At 39.6% G+C, this 17107-nt stretch overlaps 2 protein-coding genes across 6 annotated transcripts in view; both read left to right on the forward strand.

Moving 5' to 3' along the window:
• fibcd1a (fibrinogen C domain containing 1a) overlaps positions 1-930 on the forward strand; it is a 132524-nt gene extending 131594 nt beyond the window's left edge. Inside the window, exon 8 of the mRNA XM_035784912.2 lies at positions 1-930. This exon is cut by the window's left edge and continues 1974 nt beyond it. The gene's annotated coding sequence lies outside the window, so the exon portion shown is untranslated.
• Positions 931-4823: 3893 nt separating this feature from the next.
• traf1 (TNF receptor-associated factor 1) lies at positions 4824-16876 on the forward strand. Of its 5 annotated transcripts, none has more exons than XM_035784916.2 (11): positions 4824-4884; positions 6147-6303; positions 6503-6587; positions 9869-9967; positions 11642-11803; positions 12812-12871; positions 13007-13075; positions 13201-13674; positions 15587-15770; positions 16048-16196; positions 16455-16876. In XM_035784916.2, exons 3-11 carry the CDS (start codon positions 6528-6530, stop codon positions 16671-16673), a joined length of 1476 nt encoding a protein of 491 aa, XP_035640809.1. In that variant the 5' UTR covers positions 4824-4884; positions 6147-6303; positions 6503-6527; the 3' UTR covers positions 16674-16876. The 5 variants fall into 5 exon arrangements, with proteins under 5 accessions (XP_035640809.1, XP_035640811.1, XP_035640812.1 ...); XM_035784918.2 differs by having other exon boundaries at positions 6528-6587; XM_035784919.2 differs by lacking the exon at positions 4824-4884 and having other exon boundaries at positions 5634-6303; positions 16048-16063; positions 16155-16196.
• The last annotated feature ends 231 nt before the right edge of the window (positions 16877-17107 follow it).

The raw sequence follows: 17107 nt of genomic DNA on the forward strand, positions 1-17107 counted from the left end.
GGACTGTACAGTGTGTCTTTCTCCTTCTTTACAGTGACTTGACATTGCTTTAGATGCCTTTGTGGCAGCAGACAATTGTACATCTGTGTGGTGCCTCCTCAGCTGTAAAAGTCAGACTGACAACATGTCAGGTAGGCTAGCGGCAGGTAGGTAGCCTATAAGACTGTTGAGCAAGTTACCGAAGGTAACCGGAGCCTAGTTGAAAAATAAGTCGTTGTGATCTTGAGCAAGGCACTTAACCCTAATTGCTTCTGTAAGATGCTCTGGATAAGAGTGTCTGCTAAATTACTCAAATGTAAAAATATGTTGTTACAAAGTTGTAGTGGCACATTGAGGCTCAGAACTTGGAGTCTTGAAACGACATTATGTGGTAGTTATGTGTTTGCTGGGAATGTGGTGGTCTTCTATGAATTCTGTATTATGTTGCAGCCATTGTTAATTTACTGTAATCATGTACTTATTTATTTCCTTATTTAACCTCTGTTTGTTTCGTCATGATGTGGCTAATGTTTCCATTTAAAGGTTGAGTGAAAGCATATCTTATTAACCTCACCAATATGTGATAGGTAGAGAGATCTGTCTAGGTTTGGCTGAAGCTCAAAAGATGTAATCCGCAGTAAGGGAAACTGCGCAACTGTCTGCCCAACGGCCGTAGTTATTGTTTTGTTCATGAAGCAGTGTTTGTTGTTTACAGTAACTTCTTTGTTGTTGTAATACCACAATCTAACGTGGCAGTTTAACCAATAAGGACTCCAGCTTGAAGGTGAGATTTTTATGATGATATTATTTTGAGTCTGTTTATAATGGTCTGCTGTTGTTGTAAAAGATCCCTCAGTCAAATATGAGCACTTTAAAAGCAGATACGTTGCGATTGACATACAGTATAATTTGTATGTTTTTGTCTCAAAAGGAATAAAAAAAGAAACCATTGTTTAGATGTGTATAGTTGTCTCTTCACAGCATTTGAAAATAAAGGTTTAAAGGGTCTGGGTGGTAATGTCTGTTTAGAAGCTTCATAAAGGTATCTCACATGTACTAACATTTATAATTTTACAAGCTTAGTTCTTTCTTTGTTATTATTGTAGCCTTATGGTATAGCTCATTATGGTAAGACTACAAAATTAGATGATAATCCATGATTCCACAATCTTTTTTTTAACCTTTATTTAAACTAGGCAAGTCAGTTAAGAACAAATTCTTATTTACAATGACGGCCTACCCCGGCCAAACCTGGAAGACGCTGGGCCAATTGTGCGATGCCCTATGGGACTCCCCATCACATCCAGATCTGATACAACCTGAATTCAAACTAGGACTTGCACTTAGATGCAGTGCCCTAGACCGCTGCGCCACTCGGGAGCCCAAGTGGTGATGAGAAAGACATTGAACAAAACATTCTCAATAAGAGACTACTGTCAGTTTGTAATTTTGGGGAGGTACAAAAATATGTTTATTCTACATAAATAGGCTGCTATAATATATTAGAAATACAATATCCTCCCTAAAAATTAGTATGTCTGTGACTTTAATGACCTCTGGAACATCTAGTGGTGATCTGTTGAACTGCATCCTTATCCAAGACCCTAATAGCCCTAACCCACCATCCGTGGAAGTTACTAAGGCGTGAAATTGTGCATGTCCTTCAATATAACTCCCCCTTAGGAAGACGACTGACTTCTGCTGTTCTCATCGTTTTTCCCCTAAATGCACAATGTCCATCACCGTTCCCTTTCGGTTAATTTTTCTTTTTGTTTATGAACCAAAAAATAGGCAGAAATTGTTTGTTTTGTGGAACGGAATGAGACCAGGTAGACATTTGTAAACAGTCAATCATATACTACAATGACTATTAGCTCAGGATGTTTTCAATCTAAACCAACTCTCCTGACCGGGCTATTTCCCTGGATGTCCATGGCTTTTTCTTGAATCCTGCTACTGTGTTTGAATGTTCTCAACAGCATTTATGAAATATTCATTTTCTTGGTGTATGTATGCTTGGTGCGTTGGAACTATATCTGTGTCATCCCTATTTTGTATTATCTGTCTCCAGTTGACATATTTATGCCTGGTAATTACTCTTCAAGTCAGGGAGGCTAGAACAAGGCTTTCTGGAGCGGGGCTCATAAGCAGGTAATTGAAAAGATGAGCCTAGAATAGATTGTGTGTTTGTGTGTGTGTCTCTCTCTCTCCCTCTCTTTCTCTCCTTTTCTCTCTCTCCCTCTCCCTTCCTCTCTTTCTCTCTCTTTCTCTCTCTCTCTCCCCCCCTCGTTCTCTGTCCCTCTCTCTTCCTCTCTTTCTCTCTCTCTTCCCCCCCCTCTTTCTCTCTCTCTCCCTCTTTCTCTCTCTCTTTTTCTCTCTCTCTCCCCCCTCTCTCTTCTCTCTCTCTCCCTCTCTCTCTCTCTCTCTCTCTCTCTCTCTCTCTCTCTCTCTCTCTCTCTCTCTCTCAAAGCCTACTTTCTGGACACTTTGACCACTTGATATAATATGAGCTCTCTCTTGCAGGCATCTTTAAGTGTTGCAATCAAGCGTTACAGACCAGGAATGGTGAGACGGTGCCTTTAGAAATGTCAGTGGGAAGTTAGCCTAGTTTAGAAACAAGGTAGGATAGAAGGTGATGCGCTTACTTAAATAGTTTAATCTCCTGATTGGTAGAAGTTATTTCTGTTCTGCAATATTTTTAGGAGGACAAAATACTTAATAGTTTAAAAACTACAAATGGTATCAACAGCTGCAATCTATGTGTGGTATGTCTACATGTTTCAGAAATGGAATGGGGTGTCTAGCTTAAAAGGTTTAAGATCAATTGTGGTCTAAAGAATAGTAGGGAGAAGAAGTATGTTGAATGTCTAGAGCAGTCTTGAAGCAAGCACATTAGTTATGGCTCTAGGCGCAACAAACCTTTGTCAATGAGGAAGCTAAGAATTAAGAATTCAATGGCTGGATGGAATAACCTATGACATCCAAGCATCATTATGCAATTCACAACAGGAAATTATGGCACCAGGAAACAAGTAGTTGGTGAATAAACTGTGTGCCCCATCCAGCCAAACACTCTAATTATCCCACCATGTTGCAGTAATAGACTCATTGGGTGAAGTATTTGAAAATGACATTCTGACAGCACAGGGCTGTTGTGGGAGGTGTACAAGAGAAAATGGGGAGCGATATGGTGTGTTGAGCCACTGTCATCATTACCCTATAAAAAGCCTGTGTTCCTGCTGTTCTGTTTCTCAGTAGACGTGGGTTCAAATACTATTGGAAATATTTTAAATACTTTAGCTCTAGTTTTCTCAACTCTGCTTGGATTACCAAATGGGAGGGGATTGCAATCGTGTTCTATTGGTTCCATTGTGCCAGGCAAGCTCAAATTAAGCCCAGATAAAGTTTTTGAAATAATTTGAAATAGTATTTGATTTGAACCCAGGTCTGTTCCTTATCAGGGCCATCAGAGTCAGTGAAGTACAGAGACAGTACAGTTTGATGTTTACAGAAACTCTCAGTTCTTTGTGTTCAGACTGAGCTGCATACACCACAAGTTACTGACACAAAAGGTCAGTTCTAGAAAATATCTCCTATTTAGGGAGGTGTCCAAGTAATGTGTAAAACAAAAGGGGTGGAGAGTTAGTGACTATAGGTTGACTCATAACGTGCATTGTTATACTGGTGGATTTAGGGTCATGATATATTGGTTGGACGAAGGGCGGGTGGGTTGCGGCCAGGTTGAGTAAAGAGAAACAATACCTTAAAAAAATCTGTAAATGTATCATTCTAGTGCAATTCATCTCTGTAAGCTACATTTAGTTTTTTTCTCATTATTTTAGGCTATTTGGCGTTAGTGCATAAGCCTAATCTTTAGGGCCAAACTATATGCGCGCCAAGTAGCCTACACCCCAAAAGCCAAATGGCTGAGAAACTTTGATCCACAGAGGCAAAAAGAACCATGCTTGAGTTGAATTCAATAAGAGAAAAGCTGTGAAATGGAGAGTTGAAAATAAAGACAACGGAGGGACATTAAAGTAACGTTTGGGAAAGTTTTGGTGAAGTGGTAAAAGATGGTGATAGCAGTGCTGGCGATGTTATGTGTGAAGATGCTATCATCATCCTCTTTTACCACTTCACCAAAACTTTACCTGCCTGTTGCTATTTGGCGCACATAAAGTTAGGCCCTAAAGCTTAGGCTTACTCACTAATGCCGAAAAATAATGAAAGTAAAACCTCAATGTAGCCTCCAGATATAAACTGCACAACAATTATACATTTATGGATTTCTTAAGGTATTGTTTTCTCTTTATTACGATTTTACTTGAATATGCTTTAGAGCTATTATAACTTTAATTTGAATGAGCAAATGTTTAAGCAAGAGCAGTCCAATAGGTTTTATATCATTTGTGTTCTCATGTGGTTGTAGCACAGATGGAAGAAGGAGCCCGTTGTCTCACCAGATGTATACATCTGAAGCATCCATTTAGAACTTCCACTCACCACCAAATACGGTGATGAGAGGAAGTCCAATGGCAGAAAGTGAGAGAAGATGGAGCTAGATGAAATTTGGCCGACATTCTGCGGATGTTCTTATCGATGAAACATTCAATCTCAATACCAATACAGTTTTTTGTTCCCAAAACTACAGTCTGTTACGAACAGAGTGCAATGAGTTTTGTCAACTTAAAAATTGCATCGTTAGGAGTGCAAAGGCGAATTGAGTTATTGCACACACACACACTTCACAGAGTAGGCGTTATCTAATGGAATTATGCAAATACATGCTAGAAAGAGCCAATAGGATCTCGCTAGCTTGTGCTTGGCTCTGACCACTTCCTTACTTGTTCTGCCCACTATGTTTCATTTTCTCCCATTGGTAACAACATCGGTGGTGTATCTCAGGTTAGTTACTAGTATCTTTGGTTGTACTGTACAGTGCTTCAACTTTGAACATATTATTTTAGAATAATACCAATGTGAATAGAAAATATGCTGTTTTGCCAAGAAAAATGGATCTTGTGAATGCTCCTGTAAACTGCACTTTTAAAACATCCTTGCATATTACTTGCATCGCTGTTAGTTTTGCCATGACAGCCTGTTGCCATGCAACAACAAAGCAGATAGTTATGGTTCATTTTAATGGGACCTTTTGAGGAGTCAATGCTTATGTCGTATTATGTGTTGTGTGTGTGTTTTTTTTTACAACCGTCATGTTTTAGTAATGTGCTCATTATTGTAATCATCTTCAGTTACCTAATTGAGTTATTCTGTATAATGACAAAAACATTTTTTTTACTGACAGTAACAGCAACAATAGGCAAACTTCTCAGGGGCCTCTACCACAAGGTTGTGTTCGGTGTTGAGTGACAGGATGTGTGGAAATGATAGAACAGGGACTTTCCTATTTGGCGGATGTGACGGTCATGGAGGCAATTGAACCCCCTCGCGATTTCTGAGAAATAGGTTACAATAACTGTGTGTGTGTGTTTGAGAGAGAGAGAGGGGGGAGGGAGAGGGAGTTGGGAGATGGGGGAGGGAGAGAGAGGGGGAGGGGGAGAGAGAGAGAAGGGGGGAGAGGGCGAGGGAGAAAGCTTGAGAGAGAGTGAGACAGAGAGAGAGAGAAAGGGGGAGAGTGAGAGGCAGAGAAAGAAAGAAAAAAAGAAAGAAAGAAAGAAAGAAAGAAAGAAAGAAAGAAAGAAAGAAAGAAAGAAAGAAGAGAGTGAGAGAGAGAGAGAGAGAGAGAGAGAGAGAGATAGAGAGAGAGAGAGAGAGAGAGAGAGAGAGAGAGAGAGAGAGAGAGAGAGAGAGAGAGAGAGAGAGAAAGCGTAGGGTAGGGGGTAATAGCATTACGTAAGCTGGCTCCTGGAAATATTTACCCCTCATTTGCACACCATGCTTGGAGTTGATGCCTTACTCACCGTAAAGTACAACATTGCTCGGCACCACACATGGGGTTTTAACACGTTTCCAGGTTACCACAGGGGGGAAATCCACGGTAGTTTTCTCGCTTCAAAAAGGTTACAAAGGTTGACACTATTTAATGGACACATCATATATTAGGAGAGAATAGTGACAATTACCATCTTAAACATAACTTGGTGAATTATAAATGGAGTCTAGTTTAAAACCGACTGGCAACTTACACAATGATCCATCTGCACCAGGTGAAAATGAGTATCCTTCTGGATTTCCTCAAAGTATTTGCGATGATGTACCCCAGCAGAAGTACCTGTGCAGCAACTGTAATAACGTACTGAATGAGGCACGTCAAACTTTGTGCGGCCACCGCTACTGCCTCGCTTGTGTCAGTTGGTTAGTGAGGTAAGGCATTTAAATTACTTATATTCAAAGTTTTGTGAAACATCTTCAACAATAACCAAAGTTAACAATTTCTAACACAGCCTACAACTTCCCTTTTTTGCCATTCCCTTAAATTAAGTTAAGATATTACAATTCTGTTAACATATCTGTGTATATTGTATTGTAAATCTAATCCCATATGTTCATTGTTGTTATTTAGTAATAACAACAACCTTGTTTGCAAGATGTGCAAAGAAGAAGATCCAAGCTCAGAGAGTGAAACAAGCATACTGACATCAGACAATGTATGTATAGTATTACTGAACTTTGTTTAAATGCTGTCATAGCACAAGTGGATAGAATTGAATGATACAGCAAGCCTATATGACCTTGAGTATGGGCAACAAAAACATTACGGCACGGATAAGTTACTGCAAAAAAAACACTTCAACAACACATTAAAGAGGCAATCTGGGATTGGTACATTCTTTTTAAACTTTTACATTTATGATATATAGCCATGGATTGTTGGGGAATTTAACTTGTAAATGCCTCATGAGTTTAGCTCAACTGTCGTAACCCATCAGAGCCCAAATTATAAGCCTGTTTTACTCCATTGTTTATAAAACAATGCAATTGTTAATAAACACAGGTATGATTCAAAACATGTTTTTTTAAATCTCATGGATGGTCAAGCCTAGCATCCATAGCTCCGTCTAGTGTTCACCTTTCTCCAGCCCCATCCCTCAGCCGTTTACCAAAACAAGTGGCAGGATGACTACTTTGTTATTTTTCGAATCCCAGATTGCCCCTTGTTAGGACATCCTTTAAAAATACCATTCTAAATGTAGGCTACAGTTATCTTTTCAGACTCACTATAACACCACAGTGTCAAAAAGTGAACTTTCCTGTAAAAAAAAACCTACATTGGATGAGTTTAATCCAAAGGGAAACAGTTGTTGGAGAGTCCCCCATGCCCCTGTATCTTTACATAGAGGTGTGATCAGAATTTACATTCTTCATTATTTTACTATTATACATGGTACAGACGCCAAGGTGCTGTGTGAATGGACCTGATGTGGGTAGGATTCTGCTCTAATATAGGGAAGCAAGATTACATTTATTCCTAGATACACATTCAAATAGAGGCTCTACAACAGTATAATATTGGTGCTTCTAGTGTTATCCCAAGCACTCTCCTTCTATCTACCTTCTTCAGATTTCCAACTTCCATCTACCATCCATCTACCTTCCTCAACCTTCCAGCTACCTTCCATCTACCATCCATCTACCTTCTTCAAACTTCCATCTACCTTCCCTTACCTTTCTTCTATCTCTGGCATTTACCTTTAATCTACCTTCCATCTACCATCCATCTGCCTTCCATCTACCATCCATCTACAGTACCTTCCATCTACCATCCAATCTACCTTCCATCTACCATCCATCTACAGTACCTTCCATCTACCATCCAATCTACCTTCCATCTACCTTCCCTTACCTTTCAAATATTCTCTGTGATTTACCTTTAATCTACCTTCCATCTACCATCCATCTACCATCCATCCAATCTACCTTCCATCTACCATCCATCTACCTTCCTCAACCTTCCAGCTACCTTCCATCTACCATCCATCTACCTTCTTCAAACTTCCATCTACCTTCCCTTACCTTTCATCTATCTCTGGCATTTACCTTTAATCTACCTTCCATCTACCATCCATCTGCCTTCCATCTACCATCCATCTACAGTACCTTCCATCTACCATCCAATCTACCTTCCATCTACCTTCCCTTACCTTTCAAATATTCTCTGTGATTTACCTTTAATCTACCTTCCATCTACCATCCATCTACCTTCCATCTACCATCCATCTACAGTACCTTCCATCTACCATCCAATCTACCTTCCATCTACCTTCCCTTACCTTTCAAATATTCTCTGTGATTTACCTTTAATCTACCTTCCATCTACCATCCATCTACCTTCCATATACCATCCATCTACCTTCCATCTACGTCTGGCATTTAATCCTTTGTATTCCTACACAAAATAAATGTGCAATAGTGAATATTGTATCTGGATAGATAAAATGATTTACTATTGTCTGACATATGCAACGTTTACTGTGAATGCAGTCTCTGCTAAAGCGGGAAAATTAGCTTTAATTATACGTATTTCTACTGCACTGTAGCGCAGCTCTTCAGCGCTACGGATTGAATAGTGCCCTAGATATTGTTTAAAACACTGACAATTGAGTTATACTTTTCAGCTCCCCAAAACAGGAGACTCATAGGTCTGACATTGGCAGTGACATAATCTACCCCCTCTAATCAGAGTTTATATCCTGATTTTAGCTGAATTCTCACCAGAGAATTGCATTGACATAAACTATTTCACTGTTCTGGTCTAAGTCTTCTCAGAAGAATGTAAGAATTGAGAAAGACAATCAATGTGAAGAGATTGCTGGAGTGGAGTGCAGTGGTGTAATTAGAATGGCTCTAGAGTTCACAGCGTTGAACCAGTTGAAATGTGTCTGAGGTAAATTAGTCCACTGCTGAGGTTCTGAGTCCATAGAAAAATAATGACTAAAAGGGACATTCCCATTCATGTCAAAATGCAGTGTTGTTTTTCTATAGCGGAGACATGTGTCTCGCCAAAAAATGACTAGTGAATAGTAATATGTTAAGTCAGCAGGTAACATAAAACTAATACTTCAGCATGCGTGACATATAACTACAATGGTTAAAAGGTATTATTTTTGATAATACCATATTAATACAATATTAATGAGCCCATGTTGGTCATCACTGTAACCGAATGCTTCTGATCCAAGTCTAAGCCCAGAAGAATGTGGTTCAGCATGAGCTCCTCCCATCATCCTAGGCAGAACAGCAGACGCCCCATAATCAGCTCACTTGTTTAATTAGGATTTTGGTCTGTCGTGCTAAAATAATAGGCTCGTAGTATATTCATATCAATATGACGGAACATTTGGAAAAATCTATTTTCATGGCGGATGACTCCTATATTTTGATTCAATTGGGTTAATGAGCCACATTGAATACTTAGTGAGCATCACAGTGGAATGGAAACTAATTGCTGAAGCTTATAACAGTAACTCACATTTTTTACCTTACATTTAGCATTCATCTTCCCTTTTCTAGGGTCACAAAGCAAAGGCTTGACTGCCTCCGACTGTTCCTTCCACAGTGGGTGCATTGTTGGTCGTCAGTTTTCACTAGCTACTGTAATATTGAATGATTATTATGATGATGATTAAAGCGATAGAATGACTTTGTGTATTTATTGCTTCTGAAATCTAACAGTATAGAGACACAGACAGCAGCACTTCAAAGATCCACATCAAACTGTATCAACTCAGAACAATGACAGCCGGAAAACGTTGTCGTTCAAACCAGTTTAGCACGGAAGAAATCGCCAGTGTGATATATAGAAATCCGGCCATTCTTTATTATGCATAAACGTTTTCCCGATGAGGAATAAAGTGATTTAAAGTGGAAGTACTGAATTATTAATTGAAGTACTGAAAGTTGATCATCTTTCTCCTATGTGTTACATCAGTTATTCAGTGATGCAGCCATCAATAAGGAGATCTTGGAGTTGAAAGTGCATTGTGCTAACCAAGGTTGCTCCTGGAGGAGTATTCTCAAAGACTTTGAGGTATTAACACTTTTTTATACATTTGAAGGATACATTTAAGAATGACTTTTTTTTGTGTGACAGTGACACTGACATACAGCACCAGTCAAAAGTTTGGACACACCTACTCAGGGGTTTCTTTCTTTCACTATTTTCTACATTGTAGAATAATAGTGAAGACATCAAAATGATAAAATAACACATATGTAGTCATGTAGTAACCAAAAAAGTGTTAAACAAATCTAAATATATTTTATATTTGAGATTCTTCAAAGTAGCCACCCTTTGCCTTGATGACAGCTTTGCCCACTCTTGACATTCTCAAAACCAGCTTCATGAGGAATGCTTTTACAACTGTCTTCAAGGAGCTCTCACATATGCAGTGTGTATCACTGCAGAATTCTGTGGTAACCATGCTGGTTAAGTGTGCATTGAATTCTAAATAAATCACTGACAGTGTCACCAGCAAAGCACCCCCACACCATCACACCTCCTCCCCCATGCTTCACGGTGGGAACCACACATGCGGAGATCATCTGTTCGCCTACTCTGCATCTCACAAAGACACAGAGGTCATCAGACCAAAGGACAGATTTCCACCAGTCTAATGTCCATTGCTCGTTTCTTGGCCCAAGCAAGTTTCTTCTTCTTATTGGTGTCCTTTAGTAGTGGTTACTTTGCAGCAATTCGATCATGAAGGCCTGATTCACGCGTCTCCTCTGAACAGTTGGTGTTGAGATGTGTCTGTTACTTGAAGTCTGTGAAGCATTTATTTGGGCTGCAATCTGAGGTGCAGTTAACTCAAATTAACTTATCCTCTGCAGCAGAGGTAACTCTAGGTGTTCCTTTCCTGTGCTGATCCTCATGAGAGCCAGTTTCATCATAGCGCTTGATGGTTTTTGCAACTGCACTTGAAGAAACTTTAAAGCTGGTTGAGAGAATGCCAGAAGTGTGCAAAGCTGTCATCATGGCAAAGGGTGGGACTTTAAAGAATCTCAAATATAAAATATATTTTGATTTGTTTGGACACTACATGATTGCATATGTGTTATTTCATAGTTTTGATGTCTTCACTATTATCCTACAATATAGAAAACAGTACGAATTAAGAAAGACCCTTGAATGAGTAGGTGTGTCCAAGCCTTTGACTGGTGCTGTAGCTTTATTTTTTATTTTAAAAAAAACACTGTAATTTGTAGGTAAAATGTAAAATGTTCTTTACAGTAGTTGCATAATTAGATCAGGATCAGTGGCCAATATGTCATCTAAACGAAATTAAAATGCCAAGTCCTCTTGTAGACCAAATCTATTAAATTGGTACTAAAATAATTCAAAGTTATTTCGATCACAATGCTACAATTCTAATAAGGACAGTACTTAGTGATTATACATCATCCAATGCTGCTAAGATAATTTAGTTGTTTATTACAAGTATATCATCTCATAAAGTTTAGTTGAAATGTTGCCATTGAAAGTTTATTTGAAAAAGAAGGGGAAACAGAATCTAATAAAAAGAACAGAGGCCTATTTTGAATGATCTAGATCAAAATGGCCCTTGATGGCTGATATTGATTTTGCACTGAGATCGAGATGTTGAGGATGAAATTGATTGATTCACTGAAATGTTGTGCTGAGCTCGGTTTGGTTATAGATTGCTTTGTTGTCCTTTCTGAATTGTCTTGAATCCTCGTTCAGGAGCACCAGGGGCAGTGTGAGTATGCCCTCATCCCCTGCAACATAGGCTGTGGTCACATGGTGCTGAGAAAGGCCTTGGCCTGTCACCTGGAGAAGGCCTGTCCAAACAACATGTCAGTGTGCCCTGCATGCTGCCACTCTTTGCGCCCCATAGAGCTACAGGTAAGACTGGCCCAAAGAATCCAGTTCCAGACGTGCATTCAGTAGCTGTCAAACTAACCACCTCGCCTGAGTTGCAAATACTGACACTAACAGGTCTCGCTGACATTCTGAGATGTTCAGCCCTGGTATGAAGTGTTTTTCCTCCCAGAAAATGGTTAGATAAGAGGTAAAGAGTTCCATGAGTTTTGAAAGTTTGGAACACACCCAATAAAAATGTAGTGCTTGCTGACTAATGGAGTTATGGAAATAAATAGCCAGTGTACTGTTTCCTGTGGCTCTAAACTGCAGGAGTTACAGAGTTGGGAATTCTAAAAAAAAATATGTTGGAATTGTTCTCTAGTAAAAAAAACATTGGTTGGGGTCTTGGAGATGGGGTCAGTGTGACATTGGAGGGGTCCCTGCAGCGCAGCTGAAGCCGCAGGGTCTCTAGTGTTTACTGCTGCCCCATATTCCCTTTCGCCAGGGATTTGAGTAGGGCGGGAGACTGCTGAGAGCGTTGGACTGCAGCGAAGGGGAGCAGAAAGCCACAGAACACTTTAGACTCAAGTAAAGTTAGGTTGACCATTAGGGGGTAGGGCATCATGAAAATGTCTACAAGGGGTTGTTAGAACCGACTGCAAAAGCTTTAAGTGCATACTACTCACTACACTGAAACAGTAATACTGTACTACTTAAGTAATTTATTTGTATTTAACTAGGCATGTCAGTTAAGAACAAATTCTTATTTTCAATGACAGCCTAGGAGCAGTGGGTTAACTGCCTGTTCAGGGGCAGAACGACAGATTTGTACCTTGTCAGCTCGGGGGTTTGAACTTGCAACCTTCCGGTTACTAGTCCAATGCTACCCTGCCGCCCGTTCTACTGTACTGTACTACTTAAGTAATGCTGTACTTAATCAATGGTATTACTAGATACCTCGTGTAGCTATCGATTCTATGAAAGAAACTGTAGGCCTACAGATGACTGATTCTCTCAATATCTTCAGCATTTTTGTGTGTTATTTTACAGACACACTCATGTCACAGTCTTGGAGAGGAAAAAGCGGATAAAAAACGAAGAAATGGAAAGGTAGGAAAAAATATGTTTGTTCTTAATGTAGCGCCTGTCAAATCCAATGATGTTATTTGTTGTATAGCTGATGGTTGCTGTGAAACACTTCTTTGTTGCCACATGTTAATTGTCAAAATTGTCTTGATTCTACAGAGTAATCCTCTTCCAGGTTCCAAGGGGAAAGAGTATTGTGTTTTCTCTGAAGTTGGTTGCACATTTAAGGTATTCTATTAATGCCATTACTGCATTATAATAAATGGGGCATCAAATACAAATAATGTGGCAAATTAGAAAGCTTTTGCAGTACAGTTATTTACATTTTTGCCTTCTAATCCTATGTATTTTAGGGGACCACAGAGAAGCTGAGAGTGCATGAGAACAGCAGCCATGTTGGCCACCTTCAGCTCCTGCTGCGTGCTGCCACCACTACCAGCAGTGACCTGCAGGCCTCCCCACTAACAGCCCCTGCCCCAGGCAAGGAGAACAGGGCTATGGGTGAGCAGCTGCCCCATCTCAGAGACACTCTGTCTGGCCTGAGGCTCCATTGGGACATGGGACTATTAAAGGGGGAAGGGGAGCTGGAGAAGGAAGGAGGGGACGGAAGGAATAGCTCGGCAGCTCACAGCCTGCGAGATGATGACCAGGTGACCATACTCTTGGACCTAGGGCGGCAGATAGACACACTGCAGCAGAGGGTCCAGATATCTGAGAACATCATCTCCGTCCTGAACAGGGAGGTGGAGAAGACCCAGCTGAGCATGAAGGCTGTGGAGAGGGAGAACCAGAGTAACCAGGAAATGATTTATCACTTAGAAATAAAGGTACAGTATATCTTGAGTTCGAGCATAAACTCATCTTTGTGGACCAGCTGATTCATTCCAGAGCATGCCGTGAACTTCCAAAAAGTTGAATCACACTCCAATAAGTTCAGTTGAATTATACTTCTTAAAACAACTATTAATAAGTGCATGCGTCTACTATCCTCCCAAATTGTAGAAAAGTAGGCTAATATGTTCAAGAAAGTAACTTTTCTGATGCTCCTAATTTGCAGCGGTGGAATTGTAGACTAAGTATTGCTGCATACACCCACTATTCTTGAAGTAAAATAGCATAATAAAATGCTGGTCTGGCTGCCTGAACAGTGATGGGGAATGGAAATCCTCAAATGTCACATATTGGTCGTGAAAAACGGACTGTTGTCAAGAATGAATTTGGCCTTCCTGAAAAATATCAATTTATATGCCGCTTCTGCAAGCATTCCTCCCTGACTCTTAGAGTAGACAGCCTCTCCTCATGTAGCAGTACATACTGATGTAGGATCTTAATTTGAGCCAGTTTCCTACAGCAGGAAAATAATCCTGCAGCAACAGGAAATGTGAATCATTATGTGGATTATAATTAATAGACATGTTGTAGTGGTTGATATATTTTTCATAAGGAAAAATCAAGTCTGAAATTTCAAAGTGTAAATTACCAACTTTAGAAGTTTTTTAAACCTGAAAATACACTACGAGTTAAACATTTCCTGAATTACAGGAAAGTTCTCCTGCAACAGAGTGATCACATGAAGATCCTACATCTGTAGAATACAATAGGTACTTTATTTATCCCAAGGAGACATTTAATGTCAAACAGCAGCAGACAAAAAAAGACACATTTATGAGACAAAAAAGTGGCATAGAAAATCAGGAGCCATAAAAAGTGGCATAAACATGCCATAAATGGATTAAGAATGCACAAGCTACTGTTGATGGGAGTCAGTTGATGAAAATCACAATTCAACAACCCCCTTACTCATAATGAATGGGAAAAGAGATGTCATTATTCAGTGACAGCTGTGGGGATTTCAGCTTTTGGGGGATTTCCTACTGTAACTCTGAGTAAATATTTGATAAATCTGTTCTTAAGAATCCCGCCCCTGGAGAGAAAAATGTATCTTTTGAAGTAAATTTCCTGCAATTCTATACATTTTGCCATGACTTATGTGATGTTAATGATCTGAGTGAGCGTGACTAAGAAAATCAATGTGGGATCCCTGGAGGTCAGGGCCCCTGGGCACGTGCCCTCTGTGCCCGGTTGCTATTTGGCCACGATTACTTCAAGTATAGATAACTGGTTAGACTAATTTACCAATCTAAATATTGTAAACTGACATGGCTAATTGAGACACAACCAAATGTTGAACTTGTACCTTGTGTGTTCTAATATTGTAACCCTCAACGGTAAGTTGAGACCCTGACTGAGTTCCTAAAACATTAAAAAAGTTATTATCAAATTTTTTGGGTCACGGACCCCCTAGCGGCCGGGGGGCCCTAACCGACTGATTATGTCACTTATGCCAGGAGCAGGCCCTGTTTATCAGTTGAACACATTACAATGGTCTCTGTGCTTGTTGCACTGGATAATAAAATGTGTCAGCTTAATTAACAGAAGAATATAAGGTAATTTTACATTGTCAAGAAGTTTTTATCTGTTGTATTCACTGTAACCATATGCTCCAATATTTCTCTCAAATCAAAAACATAACTTTCAAAGTGGAAATTACAAACTCCAGATGCCTTTTAAAACAAAACAAAAAAAAATTGAAATGTTCTGCATTGCAGGAAATGATCAAATTAACATACTACATTTGTATGTGGAGGATGTTGATACAGTAACCTGACTATGTCTTCTTAATTGACCCTGAGGAGATTAATAAAGTTGTTTTGAATTTAATTGAATATTGCCCTGTAGGTGACAGAGCAGGAGCATAGAATGGCCAGGAAAGATCTGGTCATCAGCTCCATGAAACAATGTCTCAGCGCCCACCAGGAGGTCTCTTATGACGGCACCTTCATCTGGAGATTGTCTGACCTCAGCACCAAAATGAAGGAGGCCGTCTCTAGCCATGGGAATAGACCAAACCTGTACTCTCCAGGTACAGTACTCTTTCAACTTGATCTAAAACATTGGAACCAGTGGTGAAGGGCAGTCTATTTACACGGAGGGACAGTCTTCTATGCATACAGTATTAAATAGGCCTTCATTAGAAAGTGCTTCATTTGAACTAAATTGTTCTTATGTAGATGCTTTGTTGAAACATTATACAGACAGCACTGGTTCAGAGGAACCAAGTTCCCTCCAATATTATTTGTATCCACTGAAACACTGGAACAAGTTTATATCAATGTGTTTGTGTCCTCTCTTTTTTCTAGCGTTCTACACAGCCAGGTATGGATTCAAGGTGTGCATGAGGCTGTACCTGAATGGTGACGGGGTGGGAAAAGGCACTCATATCTCTCTTTTCTTTGTGATCATGAAGGGGGAGTATGACCTACTCCTCTCATGGCCATTCAAGCACAAGGTAAGGAAGACTCTCTGTGTTATATCTGTGTAACATACATCATAAATGGTTCATTTAAAGGGTTGAAGTTTTCAACTGAAATGTTATTTGAGATGTGTCTCTACAGTAGATAAAACTCAACAAAAACTCATCATGCCTCTTTGTGGATGTAGTTCTCATCTCTTTCCCTCTGCATCATTAAAATGATGAAGAATGATCAGCCATCTTGTGAGTGTCTGTCAGACATGTTAATGTCTAATCAGCATATCTCCTCACCAGGTCACCTTCTTCCTGCTTGATCAGAATCACAGAGAACACGTGATTGACGCCTTCCGGCCCGATCTAACCTCCTCATCCTTCCAAAGGCCTGTCTCTGATATGAATGTGGCCAGTGGTTGCCCACTTTTCTTCCCTCTTGGTAAACTTCACTCGCCTAAGCATGCCTACTTGAAAGACGACACAATCTTCATCAAGTGTGTTGTTGACACTTCATCCTGAGCCATGCTTCAAATGATCTATCAAAGGAGAAGAAGAGAAAATTCTGAAATATCATTGTATGGTTGTACTTGTATTTATGAGGGTGTATCATTTTCAGAAATAATTTCAAGACAATCAATGGGGTTTTGTTACTGCTAATGAGATATTATAGTTTTGTTTAAAAAAAACTGTGAATTCATGAGATGAATAAAGAAAATATAAACACTGAATTGCATCAACCACCAATTATGTTAATATATGCCATTTAACAGATGCTTTTATCCAAACCAACCTACAGTCATGCATGCATAAATGTTATGTATGGCTGGTGCTAGAAATCGAATCTACTACCCTAGCATTACACGTGCCATGCTCTACCAACTGAGCTACAAAGGACCACCGCGTTATTTATGATTTAAAGTGTTTTTGACAAATGTTAGTTCAGTAATCCATGG

The sequence above is a fragment of the Oncorhynchus keta genome, chromosome 14, assembly GCF_023373465.1.
Source record: "Oncorhynchus keta strain PuntledgeMale-10-30-2019 chromosome 14, Oket_V2, whole genome shotgun sequence".
Classification (NCBI taxonomy): Eukaryota; Metazoa; Chordata; class Actinopteri; order Salmoniformes; family Salmonidae; genus Oncorhynchus; species Oncorhynchus keta.